This window comes from Hypanus sabinus, chromosome 13, assembly GCF_030144855.1.
Source record: "Hypanus sabinus isolate sHypSab1 chromosome 13, sHypSab1.hap1, whole genome shotgun sequence".
NCBI lineage: Eukaryota > Metazoa > Chordata > Chondrichthyes > Myliobatiformes > Dasyatidae > Hypanus > Hypanus sabinus.
In genome coordinates this window covers 71,461,252-71,481,004 of record NC_082718.1, presented here as the reverse complement: position 1 = coordinate 71,481,004, position 19,753 = coordinate 71,461,252, and the positions used below count along the sequence as shown (strand labels likewise).

Here is a 19,753-nt window from a genome sequence, read left to right as displayed (position 1 = left end):
TGTGTTCCCCTGGTTAAAGATGAGTTCTTTGAGTAAGTCTGGTAGTCATCCTGGACCTAGTTTCCTTCCTATCCCTTGCCTCTGTCAGGCAAGTCTGGCTGGACTGCTGTTGTCTGGTGAGGGACTCTGCCCCTTTCCATCCCTTGCTGGTGATGAGCTGTGCCCTGCAACCTACCCAGGTGCCCTGTGACCTGCTCAGGCCCCTGTGTTCCTGCCTGGAAGGCCTGGACCCTGCCTAGGAGTTATGTGGCCTGCCCAGTGAACTCTGAGATCCTGCCTTGCCTGAACTCTAAGATTCTTCCAGAACCCCAGAATCACCTTAAATATCACATCCCTCATGCACACCATGGTCACCACATCTTGTCTATCATTTAGTTGTTCCTGTCCTGCCCCTAGTGCCTGTGTCCTGCACTTGGGTCCAGCCTCCTGTCCTCCTATGACACAGTGTTGGGATAAATAAAATACATTTGATAAAAGAAACAATAGTGCATATTATTATCTAAATGGGGAGAAAATTCAAACATTAGAGATGCAAAGGGATGAAGGAATCCTCATGCAAGATTCTCAGAAGGTTAATTCATGGGTTGAGTCTGGTAAAGAAGACAAATGCAATGTTGGCATTTATTTCAAGGGGAATAGAATACAACAACAAGGAGATAACTGAAGCTTTATAAAACACTAGTCAGGCTGCACTTGGAGTCTTGTCAACAGTTTTGGGCCCCTTATCTCAGAATGGAGAGAGTCCAGGGGAGGTTCACAAGGATGAGGATTTCTTTCTTCCATTCTCAGGCAGTGTCCTCATGTAACACTCTCCCACCATAGAAAATGTCCTCTCCACATCCACTCTATTGAGGCCTTTCACTATTTGGAATATTTCAAATGAGGTCACCCCTCATTCTTCAGAATTCCAGTTAATACCGGCCCAGGGCCATCAATTGCTCTTCATTCAGACCTGGAATAATTTCTGTGAGCCTCCTTTGACCTTCTCCAGTTTTGGTGCATCCTTTCTAAGATAAGGGGCTCAAAACTACTCACAATACTGCAAGTGAGGCTTCACCAGTCTCAACAATACATCCTTACTTTTACATCCTAGTCCTTTTTGAAAATCACATTTGCCTTCCTCACCACAGACTCAACTTGCAAGTTAACCTTTAGGGAATCCTGCACAAGGACCCTGAATCCCTTTGCACTTCAGTTTTTTGTATTTTCTCTCCATTTAGAAAATAGTCAACCCTTTCATTTCTTCTATCAAAGTGCATGACCATACACTTCTGGACACTACATTCCATCTGCCATTTCTTTGCCCATTCTCCTAATCTGTCCAAGTTCTTCTGTAACCTCTCTGCTTCCTCAAAGCTACCTGCCCCTCGAACTATTTTTCTATCATCTTCAAACTTTGCAACAAACCCATCAATTCCAGCATGCAAATCATAAGCATATAACATGAAAAGAAGCTATCCCAATACAGACCCCTGTGGAACACCACTAGTCACCAGTAGCCAACCAGAAAATGCTCCCTTTGTTTCCACTCTTTGTTTTATCCATGCTAGAATCTTCCCTGTAATATCATGGGCTCATAACTTGTTAAGCATCTCATGCATGGCACCTTGTCAAAGGCCTTCTAAAAAACCAAGTATAGAACATCAGTCAATTGTCCTTTGTCTATCCTGCTTGTTATTTCTTCAAAGAATTCCAACAGATTTGTCAGGCAAGATTCTCCCTTGAGGAAACCATGCTGATTTTATCATGTGCCTCCAAGTACCCCAAAACCACATCCTTAAAAATTGACTCCAATGTCTTCTCAACTACTGAGGTCAGACTAACTGGCCTATGGTGTCCTTTCTTCTGCCTCTCTCCCTTCTTGAAGAGTGGAGTGACATTTGCAATTTTCCGGTCTTTTAGAACCATTCCAGAATCTAGTGATTCTTGAAAGGTCATGACTAATGCCTCCACAATCTCTTCAGTCACCTCTTTTAGATCTTTGGGGTACAGACCATCTCTCCCATATGACTTATCTACCTTCAGACTCTTCAGTTTCCCAAGAACCTGAAATGTTCGGCACAGCTTTGTGGGCTGAAGGACCTGTATTATGCTGTAGGTTTTCTATGTTTCTAACCTTCTTTGTAAAGCAACTTCACAGACTTCATCATCCCTGATACCTTAGAATTCCACCATACTGCCAGTATTTTCCACAGTGAAGACTGATTCAGTTCATCAGCCATTTCCTTCTGACCATATGTCACCTCTTTCTAATGATTTAATTTCATCTTCCATGACTATCATAACTTTGCTCTTTTGACACGCCTTTTCTATTTCCCTCTGTAATCTGTGGTCTACATCCCAGCAACTGTTTCGAGGCCAGTATATAACTGCCATCAGGGTGCTTTTACCCTTGCAGTTTCTTAACTCAAGCCACAAGGATTCAACATCTTCCAATCCGATGTCACATCTTTCTACTGATATGATGACATTCTTTACCAGTAGAGCCACATCATCCCCTCTGCCTACCTTCCTATCCGTCCAATACACTGTGTAACCTTGGACGTTCAGCTACTGACTACAACCATCCTTCAGCCATGTTCCAGTGATGGCCACAACATCATAGCCAATAATCTGTACAAAGTGCAACAAGATCACCCACTTTATTTCTTATACTCTGTGCATTGAGGTATAAAACTTTGAATATTGTTTGCCACCCTTTTTGATTCTGCATCCCTAATGCACTGATGCTCACCCTGTTAGCTGCAATTATTTTCTATCATCTGCCTGCCTTTCCTGACAGTCTGATTGCATGCTATCTTTGTTTTTTTACAATCCGGCCTATCCTGAGTCCCTTCACTCTGGTTCCCATCCCCCTGCCAAATTAGTTTAAACCCTCCCTACAACTCTAACAAACCTGCCCGTGAGAATATTGGTTCTCCTCGAGTTCAGATGCAACCCATCACTTTTGAACAGGTCATACATCCCCCAGAAGAGATCCCAATAATCCAAGAACCTGAAGCCCTGCCCCCTGCACCAGCTTCTCAGCCACACATTTATCTGCCAAATCATCCTGTTGCTACCCTCACTGGCACGTGGCACAGGCAGCAAGCCAGAAATTACTACCCGGAAGGTAGCAGTTTTCTACCTAGCTCTCTAGATTTTCTTTTCGGGCCTCTTTGCTTTTGCTTCCTATTCCATTGGTACCAATCTGTACCAAGACATCTGGCAGTGCTCCCCCCCCCACCAAAATGTTGTGGACATGATCCAAGACATCCCTGACTCTGGCACCTGGAAGGCAACATGCTATCCAGGTGTCCCATTCACATCCACAGAATCTCCTGTGTTAGGGCAGATATAATTATAAACGAGGGACACAGACATTGCTAATGCTGGAATCCAGAGCTAAAAAAATCAAACCGCCGGAAGAACTGAACAAGTTAGGCAGCAGGTTAGATGGGGAGAAAATTCAAAAATCAGAAGTGCAAAGGGACTTGGGGGTCCTCGTGCAGGATACCCTAAAGGTTAACCACCAAGTTGGATCGGCAGTAAGGAAAGCGAATGCTATGTTGGCATTTATTTCAAGAGGAATAGTGTATAAGAGTAAGGAGGTGTTGATGAGGCTCTATGGGGCACTGGTGAGACCCCATTTGGAATACTGTGTGCAGTTTTGGGCCCCCATCTTAGAAAGGATGTGCTGATGTTGGAGAGAGTTCAGAGAAGATTCATGAGGATGATTCCTGGAATGCAGGGATTAACATATGAGGAGCATTTGTTGGCTCTTGGATTGTATTCATAGAAAAATGAGAGGGGATCTAATAGAAACATTTCGAATGTTGAAAGGGTTGGACAGAGTAGATGTGGAAAGGCTGTTTCCCTTGGTGGGTGAGTCCAGGACAAGAGGTCGCAGTCTTAGAATTAGAGGGTACCCATTTAAAATAGAGATGAGGAGTATTTTTTTCAGCCAGAGGGTCATGGATTTATGGAATTCATTGCCACATACAGCTGTGGAGACCCAATCATTGAGGGTTTTTAAGGAGGAGATTGACAGGTATCTAATTAGTCAGGGTATCAAGGGATATGATAAAAAAGCCAGAAATTGGAACTAGATGGGAGAATAGTTTAGCTCATGGTGGAGTGGCGGAGCAGACTCGATGGGCCAAATGGCCTACTTCTGCTCCTTTGTCTTGTTTGTGTGTGTGTGTGTGTGTGTGATCTGAAGATGATCAGAAAGATCATTGACAGATAGGCACGAGCTGACCATTCCTTTGTCTCCATAGTCACAGCCTGACTCACTGAGGTCCCTCAGCTGTTTGTCTTTCCTTCCTCAAGCTATAGAAAGGAATTGAAAGGTATTTGAATATAAGAGTTTTGGTGTGTTAGAGGCAGGAGAGAGTCTTGGAGCCTTTTGGAGAAAATTGAATACCTAGAGGAAAGTGGAGCTGTGGCATAGTGGGTGGCCACAGTAGTGTAGTGGTTAGCATTACACTTTACTATACCAGCAATTGGAATTCAGTTTCCAACTCTGTCTGTAGGAGTTTATACGTTTTCCCTGTGACCATGTGGGTATCCTTCCACATTCCAAAGATGTATAGGTTAAGGTTTGTAAGTTGTGGGCATGCTATGTTGAAGCCTTAAGCATGGCAACATTTGCAGGCTGCCCCCAGCACAATCCTCAGACTGTGTTGGTTGTGGATGCAAACAATGCATTTCACTGTATGTATTGATTTACATGTGACAAATAAGGCTATTTCAAGCTCCAAGCTGAGTCCTGATGAAGGGCTTTGGCCTGAAATGTGAACAAATTATTCCCTTCCATCAACACTACCCGGCCTGCTGAGTCCCTCCAGCATTTGTGTGTGCATTGCCCCAAATTTCCAGCATCTGCCGTGTCTCCTGTGTTCAGAGCAACCTGATGCTGAATTGTGAGGCCAGTTTGATGGGCTGAATGGCCAGACTAGCTTGATGGGCTGAATGTCCTCCTTCCATTACTGCTTGTATTTTCTCTGTACTTCCAAAGATTCCCACACACGGACATTGTCCTCTTCTGTGTTGCTTCTTCCAAAAGACGTCAGGGAGAAGACTGCAGAAAACAAAATCATTTCTTTGTTGAGACTGTCGTTTGTGTATAATATGTGGTTCCCTGAGAGATTTTCCTCATTTAGTAATTGGAACTGTCCATTTTCCTGTCAGCTGAGTATTTTAACACAATCGCAGCAGCAATAACCTAAATACAGTATATAAACACATCTTAGGGCTTCAATTAAATTAAATAATTGATGCAGATTTTTAAACGGGATAATTACAGGACAGTGAATTTGTTGGCAATGATGAGTAAGATTCTAATTTAGCCTTGGCTTCTCTGATATAAACATGTGCAGTGAATTCTGAGTGATGAATGAGAAGGAATGAAGACAGAGAATTAAATTACAGCTTCAGAAACACAGCCATCCACCCAGTGCTTTGCATTCTCCTTCCTATAGCATCCTTGTTTTCTTTCCCTCCTCTCCTGGAGACACTGCTGGAGAAAGATCCAGCAGGCGTGCTGGCTCTCCGCCACTTCCAAGTGTGGCTTGCTTCACTGAACCTCACACAAGACTTGGTACAACCCTTTCCTGACAGAAAATGTTCATCAGCAGGAAAGCACTCTGCCAGTTCTTTATCTCACTCCCTTTCTCTGTCAAGTTGCCTTGCTTTACACGGACTATGTACAAGTTACCCCAGAATGTGACCTTCAATTGTGTTCAATTCTGGTCACCTTATTATAAGAAGGATGTGTAAGCTATGAAGAGGGTGCAGAGGAGATTTACCAGGTTTACTGGTAAACAGGTTGCCTGGTTTGGAGAACAAGTCATATGAAGCAAGGTTAGCAGAGCTTGGACTTTTCTCTTTGGAACGTAGAAGAATGAGAGGGGTCTTGATAGAGGTCTACAAGATTATGAGAGGCACAGATAGAGTGGATAGTCAGTACCTGTTTCCCAGGGCACCAATTCCTAACACCAGAGGGCATATGTACAAAATTAAGGGAAGGAAGTTTAGGGGAGACATCAGGAGCAAGTTTTTTACACAAAGGGTTTAGCACTTTTTTTAAGGATTATATGGGTCAGCACAACATGGAGAGCTGAAGGGCCTGTACTGTGCTGTAGTGTTCTATGGTTCATTTAAAGGACAGCCTTTAAAGTCCTGTGCAGGAAAAGTGTTGAATGTAGCCCAGCCCATTACAGGAAAAGCCCTCCCCAGCACACTGCTCATCTATAAGGGCTGTTGTCACAGGAAAGCAGCATCTATTATCTGGGCGATGCTCTCTTCTTGCTGCTGTCATTAGAAAGGAGGTACAGGAGCCTCAGGACCCACACCACCACATTCAGAAACACCACTTATTACACCTCAACCATCGGGGATCAATCCCTGGTACTGACACAGTGCGGGTACAGAATCAGGCTGCTGATCACTGCGTGCAGTATGTCATAAAATCGGTTGTTCTGTGGCAGCAATATAGGACAAGACATAAAAATGTTGTATGTTACAATGTACATTTGTGGGCTGTAGGGCCTACATTGTGCTGTAGGTTTTCTATGATAAATATAGATTAAAATCAAATTAAATAATCAGTGCAAAAAAGAGAGCAAACGTGGTGAGGTGGTGTTAATGGAATGGTACATAGTCCATCCAAATTCACTCCCAGTACAGAACCTCAGCAACATTGTCGATGGGACAGGCCAGTTGTTTACACAGGAAATTGGCAAAGGGACAAGGAGGGTGGTCTATCTGGACTATGACACCACCCATAGAGCACTGCAGGCTCTATGTTCCAAAGACTAGGTTTGATCCGGGTCCGCCCAGAGTGCAGTTTGCATGCTGTTCTTGTGATGGTGTTTCTTTCCAATGGGTGTTCCAGTCCTCTCCCAGAAAGATGTAGTGGTAAGCTAAATGGCTGCTCTAAGTCACTCCTGAGCATAAGTAGTAACCAAAGAATCAAAGGGGAATTGATGTGTGTGAGAGGGAATATCAATACAAGGCTACAGGCAAAGCAATGAAAGAAAAATGGAGAGCTGTGTGGGGAACAGTTAAATTGATCTTCCAGTAGGTTAAGAGGTCAGCACAACATGATGGGCCAAAGGACTGTATTGTGCTGTAAAGTGCTGTGTTCAAACAATGAGAGGAGGAACAAGAGCAATAGGACTGTTCTGGTCTGAACCAGATGGGCCAAATGTCATCTTACTGTGCTGTATTGTGTAAGGATGGTTTCTTCAATGACTAAACCTTTTCGATTCCAATTCTAATCTTTCCCTTCTTACAGAGGTCTCACGGAATGACACCTGCTCAGACCTTCCTGAGATTCCCAATGGCTGGAAAACCACTTCCCACAGAGAAATGGTGCGAGGAACCTTGATAACTTATCAGTGTGACCCAGGGTATGACATCCTAGGAAGCGACACCCTCACCTGCCAGTGGGATCTCACTTGGAGCAATGATCCTCCGTTCTGTGAGAAAAGTAAGTGATCTATTGTTAAGGTAAAGGTTAGTTAAGGTAATGTAGAAATATAATTTTAGTTGCTTCATTATAGGAAGGGTGTGGAAGATTTAGAGAGGGTGCAGAGGAGATTTACCAGGATACTGTCTGAATTAGAGAGCATGTCTTAATAGGAGAGGTTTAGTGAGGTAGGGTTTTTCTCTTGGGAATGAAGGAGGATGAGAGGTGACGATAGAGATGTACAAGATGACAAGGAGCATAGATCAAGTGAGCAGCCAGTGCATTTTTCCTAGGATGAAAATAGCTAATACAAGAGCAAATAATTATAAGGAATGTACAGGGAGAATGTCATATGTAGGTCCTTTGCACAGAGAGTGCTAGACCATGGAAGATGATGCGGGGGTGAGGTGGTAGAGACAGTTATGTTCAGGACATTTAAGAAACGTGGATGAAAGAAAGTGGAGGACGATGTGGGAGGGAAGGGTTAGATCAGGGGTTCCATTCTTTTTTTTAATGCCAGGGACCAGTACCATTAAGCAAGGTTTCCATGAAGGGTTCCTGGAGTAGGTTAAGAGGCTGGCACAACATTGTGGGCTGAATGGCCTGTACTGTGCATGTTCTGTCTGTGACTGCGTGGGTTTCCTGCTGGGTGCTCTACTTTCCTCCCACATTCCAAAGATGTACAGATTAGAGTTAGTAGGTTGTGAGCCTGCTCTTTTGGAGACAGAAGCACAATGATATGTGCAGATTGCCCCGGTACATATTCAAGCTGAGATGTATCCCATATCCCATCCTGCCCTCTCCTCATATCCCACCCTACCCTCTCCCCGCATCTCTTCCTGCCCTCACCCGTATCTCTTTCAGCCCTCTCCCCATATCCCACCCTGCCCTCTCCCCGTATCTCTTCCTGCCCTGACCAATCAAGATTCATAAACAGCTGGTCTGTAAGGCCCTCCTCTCACCACTCTCCCTCTTCAATGTCATCTGACCCATCAAGCAGTTGTGTGTCTCCAGCAGATCAGATAAAATCATAGAGGAGGAGCAATGGAGAAGGCTCTCAGATCATCTCTCAGTGATATACATGCTGCCCAACTGGAAGTGTTAATGTGAGAGGTGAGAGTGGGATGGCCAGGCCCGTTCAACCTGCCATTAAGGTGACAGCAACACAGATAACCATATGTTACACAGTGCTGTGCAGAAGAGCATCTCCAAATGCACAAGATGTCATACCTTGAAGTGGATAGGCTTCAGAAGCAGACGACCAAAAACATACCTTCAGTGGCCATTTTATTAGGTACAGGATCCAAACTGAGTGCACCTCTTGGTCATGTACAAAAAATTATGAATTGCTTATGGAGTCTAAAGTACAGTTCATTTTGAAAACAAATTAAGTACACTAGAGTCATTCTGAATACAATGTCAGTACAGTACAGTCATTCTGAATACAGTCAGTACACTGCAGTCATTCTGAATACAAAGTCAGTACAGTCCAGTCTTTCTGAATACAATGTCAGTACAATACACTTTCATTCTGAGTACATCAGTACAGTTCACAGCCATTCTGAATACAAAATCAGTACAGTACAGTCATTCTGAATACAATGTCAGTACAGTACACAGTTGGTCTGAATACAGTGTCATTACAGTATACATTCATTCTGAATACAACATCAGAGCAGTATACAGTAATTCTGATTACAATGTCAGGACAGTATACAGTCATTCTGAATACAATGTCAGTACAGTACAGTCATTCTGAATTCAATGTAAATACAGTATACAGTCATTTTGAAAATAATGTCAGTACAGTACACAGTCATTCTGAATATAATGTTAGTGCAGTACAGTCATTCTGAATACTATATCAGAACAGTACACAGTCATTCTGAATGCAACATGAGTATAGTACACAGACATTCTGAATACAATGTCAGGAGAATACAGTCATTCTGAATACCATGTCAGTACTGTATACAATCATTCTGAATACAACATCAGTGCAGTATAGTCATTCTGATTACAATGTCAAGACAGTATACAGTCATTCTGAATACAATGTCAATACAGTATAGTTATTTTAAATATGAAGTCAGTACAGTACACAGTCATTCGAAATACAATGTCAGTACAGTATACAGTCATTCTGAATACAATGTTAGTGCAGTACAATCATTCTGAATACTATATCAGAACAGTACACAGTCATTCTGAATGCAACATGAGTATAGTACACAGACATTCTGAATACAATGTCAGGAGAATACAGTCATTCTGAATACCATGTCAGTACTGTATACAGTCATTCTGAATACATCAGTGCAGTATAGTCATTCTGATTACAATGTCAAGACAGTATACAGTCATTCTGAATACAATGTCAATACAGTATAGTTATTTTAAATATGAAGTCAGTACAGTACACAGTCATTCGAAATACAATGTCAGTACAGTATACAGTCATTCTGAATACAATGTCAGTACGTTACAGTCATTCTGAATATAACATCAATACAGTACACAGTTATGCTGAATACAATGTCAGTACAGTCATTCTGACTACAATGTCGGTACAGTACAGTAATTCTTAATACAATGTCAGTACAGAATACAATCATTCTGATTGTAGTAGCTGTACAGTGCAGTCATTCTGAATACAATATCAGTACAGTAGAGAGTTCATTTTGAATATAAAGTCAGTACAGTACACAGTCATTCCAAATACAATGTCAGTACAGTACAGCCATTCTGAATACAATGTCAGTACAGTACAGTCATTCTGAATACAATGTCAGCACAGTATATAGTTCATTTTAAATAGAATGTCAGTACAGTACACAGTCATTCTGAATAAAACAACAGTACAGTACAGTCATTCAGAATATAATGTCAGTACAGTAAACAGTCATTCTGAAGACAATGTCAGTACAGTAAAGTCATTTTGAATACAATGTCAATACAGTATACAGTCACTTAGAATATAATGTCAGTAAAGTACACAGTTATTCTGAATACAATGTCAGTACAGTACACAGTTATTCTGAATTCAACGTCAGTACAGTTGTTCTGAATACAGTGTCAGTACAGTATACAGTCATTCTGAATACAATGTCAGTACATTACACAGCCATTCTGAGTACAACATCAGTGCAAAACCTCCTGCTTGTGTGGATAATGTGTGATTTGTTACCCTCTTACAAATTTCCTGTTACAAATCAGTACAAGGAAATAACATACAGAACACCACATACAATTAAACAATTTAACTTTATAATTCTTAATTGTCTACTGGGTTAGTGAAGAAAAAGCAAAAAAAAGAAAAGGGTCAATTTTAATGTGACTGTCTAATGTGCACAAGTTGGATCTCACCGTTTCCCCTTCGCCGATCCTCATTCAATCTCTCCGCCCTTCGTCGGATCATGGCTCTGCTCTGGATCGAGTCTTATAATCTCCTCCCCCCAGTATCTTCTCTCTTCCTGTCCTGCCAAAGAAAGGACCCAGATCAACCTAGTGTCAGGCACACAGCATGAAAACACCCTCCTGTCATTGGACAGCTCACATTCCAAAGTACCCGTTATCTCTAACCATAACCCAAATACTGCTTCTACAGAAAGACTATTACGTTAGCAGTGAAACTTTTCCCAGGGTGTTACAAAAGTCATTTTGAATACAATGTCAGCAGAGTATACAGTCATTTTGAATGCAATGTCAGTGAGGTACACTGTTCATTTTGAATATAATGTCAGTAGAGTATTCAATTCATTTTGAATACAATGTCAGTATTATATTCAAAGTGAATTGAATATTCTACTGTCAAGACTGAATACAATCTGCTTGGCATCAGCCATAGATATATTTGTCAGGAAAGGAGAACCAGTAGAGAATATTTGTATTGGGTTCGATTCCTGAGAAAGAGGAGAGTGTTTAGTTCAACGTAAAAGATCCTAAGGCAGCTTGTTAGGACGGATGGTGAGATGTTTCCACTGGTGAGACTAGAGCTAGAGGGCATAGGTTTAGGGTGGAAGGTGAAATATTTAAAGGCAATAAGAGGGGGCAGTTTTTCCATGCAGAAAGTGGACCGAGTGTGGAACTAATTGACAGCAGATGTGCTAGATATTGTAACATTTAAGAGAAACTTGGATAGGTACATGTATGGGAGAGTTTGGAGGGATATAGTCTGGGTAGTAGGTCAGGTCAGCATGGGCTAAATGGGTCTGTTTCATGCTGTAGTGCTCTGTGGCTCGGCTCTGTGTTGGGAGAGTCATGAACAAGAGGACACAGCTGCAAAATAACAAGCCATGAACTGTGGTTTGTTGAAACAATTTCTCTCAGACAGTTGTCAGTCTCGAGAGTTCTCTGCTGGGGTCTTAATGATTTAATGTATTTACGGTAGAGACAGATAAACATCTGAATGCTGGGGAAACTGAGTGTTATGGTGAACTGGTGCTGAAGAGGAGTTGAGACCCAGCAGAGATCAACCATGATTGTATTGAATGACAAGGCAGGCTTGATGGGTTGCTGGCCAACTTGTACTGCTGTTTCCTTATCTAGCATGGGATACTCTATACAAGTCCATTAACAGAACTGTACATTGACATAGTGGTTAAGTTGCTGGAGCACCAGCCAAAGTTTTTAAATGTAGAACAGTACAGCGATGTTAGCACAAGAAGGCATAGTTTGAAGGTACTTGGAAGCAGATACAGAAGTGTCAGGGGTAAGTTTTTTACACAGAGAATGGTGAGTGCATGGAATGGGCTGCTGGCAGAGGTGGTGGTGGCAGAAACAATAGGGTCTTTTAAGAGACTCCTGGATGGCTACACAGAGGTTAGAAAAACAGAGGACTACAGGTAGACTAGGTAGGTCTAAGGTAGGGACATGTTCGGCACAGCTTTGTGGGCCGAAGGGCCTAAATGGTGCTGTATGTTTTCTGTTTCTAAGATCAATCCAACCCTTTCCTCCCACATAGCCTCCATGCATCCACACGCCTTTCTAAGAATCTCTTAAATGTCCCTAATGTATCTGCTTCTAGCACCATCCCTGGCAGCACATTATAAAGTTATCCAATTACTTGAATTTGTTGCCATTGCAAGGATTGGGCTCAAGTCCTGGGATCAGTGGTCCAGATTTCTAATGATCAATAACTCATCCACAGCATTCCCATCTATCTCTATCAATGCACTCCTACAGATTAGGCTTGGCTTGGATCGGATGAACTGGAAAGATAAATTTCCCTCAGCAGGGTGACCCAATAGGAAGCAGAAATAGCCAGGTCACAGAGTTAAATGGGCTGTTGAGGTAAATTGAGTTTTACCTCAATGAATAGTGAGGGCTACAAAACCTCTGTATTGAAAGAGTGTTAGAGGCAGAAGCCCTCTTCACTTCTAGATCAGTAACCTCCTGGGTTATGAACTGAGCAGGGAAGTGGGAAACTGTCTCTTTTAGTCAGTAAGGACACAATGGGCCAAATAGCCTCCTTCAGTGCTATAATATAATCTGATTGTGACGTGGAAAAGTGCACAGATTTGCTACACACTGCAATCTTGACCATATTTTTATTTCCAATGTAGTGACAGTACAGTTAAAGCTCCTGAATAAATAATCACCTTCATGTTCGTTTACACAATCATGGATCAAGGGCAACTTACACGTCTGTATTTTTATCAGAGCGTAGGTGGATGCACATTTTTAAAATAAGGTGTGCAATGCTGCGAACTGTAACCCAGCGTCAGGCTTATGACAAATACTTTACAGATCATTGGGCAGAGATACATTTCAGACCAAAACTGGAAAGGTTTTTGACAGAAGAATCATCACAGATATTATCTCCTGCTCCCTTTTTCTTTCCAAACAAAGCTAATTTCTGTGCCAAGAAGGTATGATTTGAGCCATATCCACACTGAATTATTATTCAGACTCCACAAGCAATCCATCATTCTGACATGGAGACCGTCAATGTAAATGTGATTGATAACACAAGCATATGTTTCAGCAAGATTAATGTGAACTGCTCATACAGTGCGTGGCTTCCAGTTGGTAGACCTGGCAGAACATCCAAGAATGAGAAGGATAGATCTTTTATGAAAAGGGTCAATTCATTATGTGCTGTGTCATATGATGTGTACGATCATGGTCTTTCTTAGCCTTGATTGGTCTTGGAAAATTTTCAACAGAAGTGGTTTGCCATTGCCTTCTTCTGGGCAGTGTCTTTACAAGACAGGTGACGCCAGCCAAGATCGATACTCCTCAGAGATTTTCTGCCGGCATCAGTGGTCGCATAACCAGGACTTGTGATTATTACCAGCCTCTCTATGACATTCCACCACCTGCTCTCATGGATTCACGTGAACCTTTTTGGGGGGAGGGGCTATACAGGTGCTCCACGTTGCCCAAGGGTGATCTGCAGGCTAGCAGAGGGAAGGAACACCTTACATCTCCTTTGGTAGAGACTTATCTCCACCCCACCAGCCTAGTTAGTATGACACAGGCCAGTAAATGGTATTACAACATTTGGGTGACATGGTACCGTAGTGGTTAGCACAACGCTCTGCAGTGGCAGCTGAAAGATCAAGGTTCTATTCCTGCTGCTGATTATTAGGAGTTTGTACATTGTGGGTTTTCTCCAGGTGCCCCTGTTTCTTCCCACATTCCAAAAGATGTAGGGTTCATATTAGTAAGTTATGGGCATGCTATGTTGGCACCAGAAGTGTGGTGACACTCGCAGGCTGCCCAGAACAACTGTGTGATGGAGCTGGTCGATGATGTAAGTGACACATTTCATTGTGTCATTCGAAGTTTCGCTGTGCATGTAACAAACAATGATAATCTTTATATCTTTCCCTTTGGTCACATACCTGAATAGCAAAATGTTATTATAGCAAAATAGCAAAAGATTAAAGATTGGCTTTATTTGTCACATGTACGTCAAGAGATACAGTGAAATGCACCATTTGAGTCAAGTAAAATCAGCGAGAATTGTGCTGGGCAGCCCACAAGGGTGGCTACGCATCCACGCATGTCCACAGTTCACTGACCCTAACCATATGTGTTTCGAAAATGGGAGGAAACCAGAGCCCCCAGAGGAAAGTCACACAATCATGGGGAGAATGTACAATTACCTTACAGATAGCAGCAGGAATCAAACCCTGATCTTAGAGCTGACACTGTAAAGCATTACACTAACCACTATTCTATCAAACACTGGCAGATGGGACTACCTTAGCCAAAATGGAGCATTAGTACTGAAGTGTCTGTTTCCTTGCTGTATGACCCTGTGTCTCTATCTAGAAGGCAAGTCCTGTGCCCATCACAATGGCACACTGGACTGATGAGTCTAGAATGGCTGTGGATGTGTTTACTGGCACTGCCAACAGTCATTTTGAAATATTACATGGTTCAGTATAAATTAATGAAGGCATCATGGTGGTGTTGCAGTTAGTATGATGTCAAAGGCATCATGACGGTGTTGCGGTTACAGTAACGTTGAAAGCAGCATGGCGGCGTCACGGTTAGTGTATCATTAAAGGCATCATGGCCGTGTTGGGGTCAGTATGAAGTTGAAGGCGACATGGCGGTGTCGCCGTTATCATGATGTTGAAGACGACATGGCAGTGTCGCGGTTAGTGTATCGTTGAAGGCATCATGGCTGTATCACAGTTAGTGTGATGCTGAAGGCATCATGGCAGTGTCGGGGTCAGTATGACATTACGGGCATCATGGTGGTTTCACGGTTACCGTGACTTTGGAGGCATCATGGTGGTGTCGCAGTTACCGTAGTGTTGGCGGCATCATGGTGGTGTCACGGTCAGTATGACGTTGAAGGCATCATGGCGGTGTCACGGTTACCATGGCATTGAAGGCATCGTGGCCATGTCGCTGTCAGTATGACATTGAAGGCATCATGACAGTGTCGCGATTAGTCTGATGTTGATGGCATCATGGTGGTGTCACGGTCAGTGTGATGTTGAAGGCATCATGGCAGTGTCATGGTTACTGTGATGTTGAAGGCATCATGGTGGTGTCACAGTCAGTGTGACGTTGAAGACATCATGACGGTGTCATGGTTACCACGACATTGATGGCATCATGGTGGTGTCACGGTCAGTGTGACGTTGAAGACATCATGATGGTGTCATGGTTACCACAACATTTATGGCATCATGGTGGTGTCACGGTCAGTGTGATGTTGGCGGCATCATGGTGGTGTCACGGTCAGTATGACGTTGAAGGCATCATGGCGGTGTCACGGTTACCATGGCATTGAAGGCATCGTGGCCATGTCGCTGTCAGTATGACATTGAAGGCATCATGACAGTGTCGCGATTAGTCTGACGTTGATGGCATCATGGTGGTGTCACGGTCAGTGTGATGTTGAAGGCATCATGGCAGTGTCATGGTTACTGTGATGTTGAAGGCATCATGGTGGTGTCACAGTCAGTGTGACGTTGAAGACATCATGACGGTGTCATGGTTACCACGACATTGATGGCATCATGGTGGTGTCACGGTCAGTGTGACGTTGAAGACATCATGATGGTGTCATGGTTACCACAACATTTATGGCATCATGGTGGTGTCACGGTCAGTGTGATGTTGAAGGCATCATGGTGGTGTCACAGTCAGTGTGACGTTGAAGACATCATGATGGTGTCACGGTTACCGCTTCATTGAAGACATCATGACGGAGTCAGGGTTACCGCAACGCTGAAGGCATCATGGTGGTGTCTCGGTCAGTATGACATTGAAGGCATCATGGCAGTGTTGTGGTTACTGTGACGTTGAAGGTATCATAGCGGTGTCGCGGTTAACATGACATTGAAGGTATTACGGCGTTGTCGTGGTTAGTGCATCATGGAAGGCATTTTGGCGGTGTCACTTTTAGTGTAACGTTGAAGGCATCTTGGCAGTGTTGCGGACTGTGTGACGTTGAAGGGATCATGGTGGTGTCACGGTCAGTGTGACAATTGACAATAGACCATAGACAATAGGTGCAGGAGTAGGCCAGTCGGACCTTTGAATGTGACTACGGCTGATCATCCACAATCAGTACCCCATTCCTGCCTCCTCCCCATATCCCTTGGCTCCGCTATCTTTAAGAGCTCTATCTAACTCTTTCTTGAAAGCATCCAGAGAATTGGCCTACACTGCCTTCTGAGACAGAGCATTCCATAGATCCACAACTCTCTGAGTGAAAAGGTTTTTCCTGAACTCTGTTCTAAATGGCCTACCCTTTATTCTTAAACTGTGGCCTCTGGTTTTGGACTCCCCCAACATCGGGAACATGTTTCCTGCCTCTAGTGTGTTCAATCCCTTAATAATCTTATATGTTTCAATCAGATCCCCTCTCATCCTTCTAAATTCCAGTGTATACAAGCCTAGTCACTCCAATCTTTCAACATACCGTGATGATGGTGGTGTCGCAGTCAGCGTGACGTTGAAGGATTATGGAGCTGGCGCAGTTTGCATGACATTATTATAGCTTGGTGCATCACAGTTCTGAGTTCAGTTCTGACATCAGGAGTTTGTATGTTCTTTCCGTGACTGTGTAGGTTTCCTCTGGTTGCTCAGTTTCCTCCTACAGTACAAAGATGTACCAGTCTTTGGTCATTGTAAATTTCCTGAGATTAGATTAGAGTTAAATAGTTGGGTTGCTAGGCGGTATGGCTTGTTGGGCCATCAGAGGCTGTTCCACAATGTATCTCTAAACGAAAGAAAATGAAAACAGATAATGTCTATGAAAACCATTCCAGCTGGCTTTTCGCATTCACAGACTACAGCCAATCTAGGAAGTCACAAGGAAATTACAATGAATGTTAATAACATGCAGAGATGGGCTTTTACTGAGTGAATTGCCCCCTGCCAGGATGTTTTACCCTTGACTTGCTTGCAAATGGATATATCTCATACTATAATTTGATGGGGAAATTGTCATTTGAGGAAAGATTGAGTTAAATAGTGAGACCTATTTAACCCTGGGATTTAAAGGTGACATGACTGAGACTTGGACAGTAATGAAATGGATTACTGGAGTAGACTCTAAAGAGACTGAAAATGAATAACAATGCTAATGGTGGAAATCTGAAATAAAAGCAGAAAATGTTAAAAACACTCTGCAGGTCAGGAAAGGGAGATACAGGTAGAGAGAGATAGAGACAGAGAGAGGAAGAAAGACAAAGGGAATGAGGGGCACAGAGACAGAGACAAGCAGAGAGAAAGAAAGAGAAAGGGAGTGAGAGGCACAAAGAGACAGACAAACGGAGAGAGATACAGATAAAGAGAGAGAGCGAGAATGAGGGGTACAGAGACAAAAGAAGAAAGAGAGAAAAAGAGAGACAGACACAGAGAAAGAGAGGCACAGAGAGAGAGACATGGAGACACCTAGAGACAGAAAGGGAGACACACACACACACACACACACACACAATGAGACAGAGAGAGAGAGAGACACACACACAGACAAGTAAAAGCTCTGAAATTCATTTTACAGTCATAAATGCTCAACATGTCAGGCAGTACCTGTAGACAGAGATAACTGGGTAAATCTTACAGATGAATAAGTTACAGCAGAGCTGGCCAGTTTGGATACAAACAGAAGCAGTTACCTGAAGTTGTTGAATTCAATATTGAGTCCAGAAAGTGCAAAGTGCTCAGACTGAAGATGTTGGCCCTCAGGGTGACATTGCACCTTGTTGGGAGAGTGCGGGAAGCCATGGATAGGTCTGGGTGGGAGTAGATGAAAGAGTTCAGAGGAGGTTCACGAAATTGATCCTGGGAATGAAGTGGTAAATGTATGAGGAGAGATTTATGTACTTCCTGGAGTTTAGAATAATGAGGGGTTTTCTCATTGCAGCCTATTGAATGTTGAAAGAATGTATATGAAGAGGATGTTTCCAGTAGTGAGGGAGACTAGAACCAGAGGGCATAGCCTCAGAATAAACTAAAATACATTTAGAACAGAGATAAGGAGGACTTTCTTTAGCCAGGGGATGGTTATTCTGTGGTATTCCATAGTGGGGAGAGTCTAGGACCAGAGGGAACAGACTCAAATGAGAAGTACAGAACGACGTCCCTTAGAACAGCGATGAGGAGGGATTTCCTTAGCCAGATGACTGTGAATATCCATAAGTCATTGCCACAGGCAGCTGCAGAGGCCATGTCATTGGGTATATTTAAAGTGGAGATGATAGGTTCTTGAGTAGTTATGGCATCAAAGAATATGGTGAGAAGGGAGGAGAATGGGGTTGAATGGGAAATAAGTTAGCCATGCTGGAATGGGAGAGCAGAGCTGATGGGCCAAATAGACTAATTCTGCTCCTTTGCATATGGTCATATGGTCTAAGCTTAGGGAAAGACAAGCACTACAAAGAGAACTTCATAATTGACTCTGATTTGGGTGGGAAGATAGAATTACACCATGTCTGCAGCTGAGGTCAGGGAGTGATGCAACAAAAAAGGCTCTTCAGCCTAGAATAAGACAAAAGAGCTGTATTAGGCCATTTGGCCCATCCAGTCTGCTTGGCCACTTCATCATGGCTAATCCATTTTCCCTCTCAGCCCCAATCTCCTGCCTTCTCACCATATCCTGTCATGCCTGACCTATCAAGAATCGATCAACTTCTGCCTTAGGCATGCCCAGTTACTTGGCCTCCACAGCAACCCGTAGCAACAAATTCCAGATTCATCATTCTCTGGCTAAAGAAATTCCTCCTCATCTCCATTCTAAATGGACATCCATTTATTCTGAGGCTGTGTTCTCTTGTCTTTGACTCTCCTATCAAAGGAAACATCCTCTCCACATCCACTCTATCAAGGCCTTTCACCGTTCAATAGGTTTCAATGAGGTCATCCTTACATTCTTCTGAATTCCAGTGAATACAGGCCCCGAGCCATCAGACAAGACATTCAATCCTGGAATCTTTTTTGTGAAACTCCTTTGAACCCTCTCCAGTTTTAGGACATCCTTTCTAAAGATGAGGGGCCCAAAGCTGCTCACAGTACTCCAAGTGAGTCCTCACCACTGCTTTATAAGTTCTCAACATTACATCCTTGTTTTTATATTCTAGTCCTCTTGAAATGAATGCTATCATTGCATTTGCCTTCCTCACTACAGACTCAACATGAAAATTAACCTTCAGGGAATCCTACACAAGAACTCCCAAGACCCTTTGCACCTCAGTTTTTTTTGTATTTTGCCTCCATTTAGAAAATAGTCAGCTCTTTCATTTCTCCTACTGAAACGCATGACCATACACTTCCGGACATTGTATTCCATCTGCCACTTCTTTGCCCATTCTCCTAATCTGTCTG

General features: G+C 43.0%; 1 protein-coding gene across 1 annotated transcript in view; it reads left to right on the top strand.

The window, feature by feature from the left end:
• Positions 1 to 19,753, top strand: part of LOC132403375 (seizure 6-like protein) — a 189,290-nt gene that overhangs the window by 107,346 nt on the left and 62,191 nt on the right. The window contains exon 12 of the mRNA XM_059986792.1: positions 7,280 to 7,474. Coding sequence (XP_059842775.1) covers positions 7,280 to 7,474 — 195 coding nt within the window. The remainder of the gene's footprint in view (positions 1 to 7,279; positions 7,475 to 19,753) is intronic.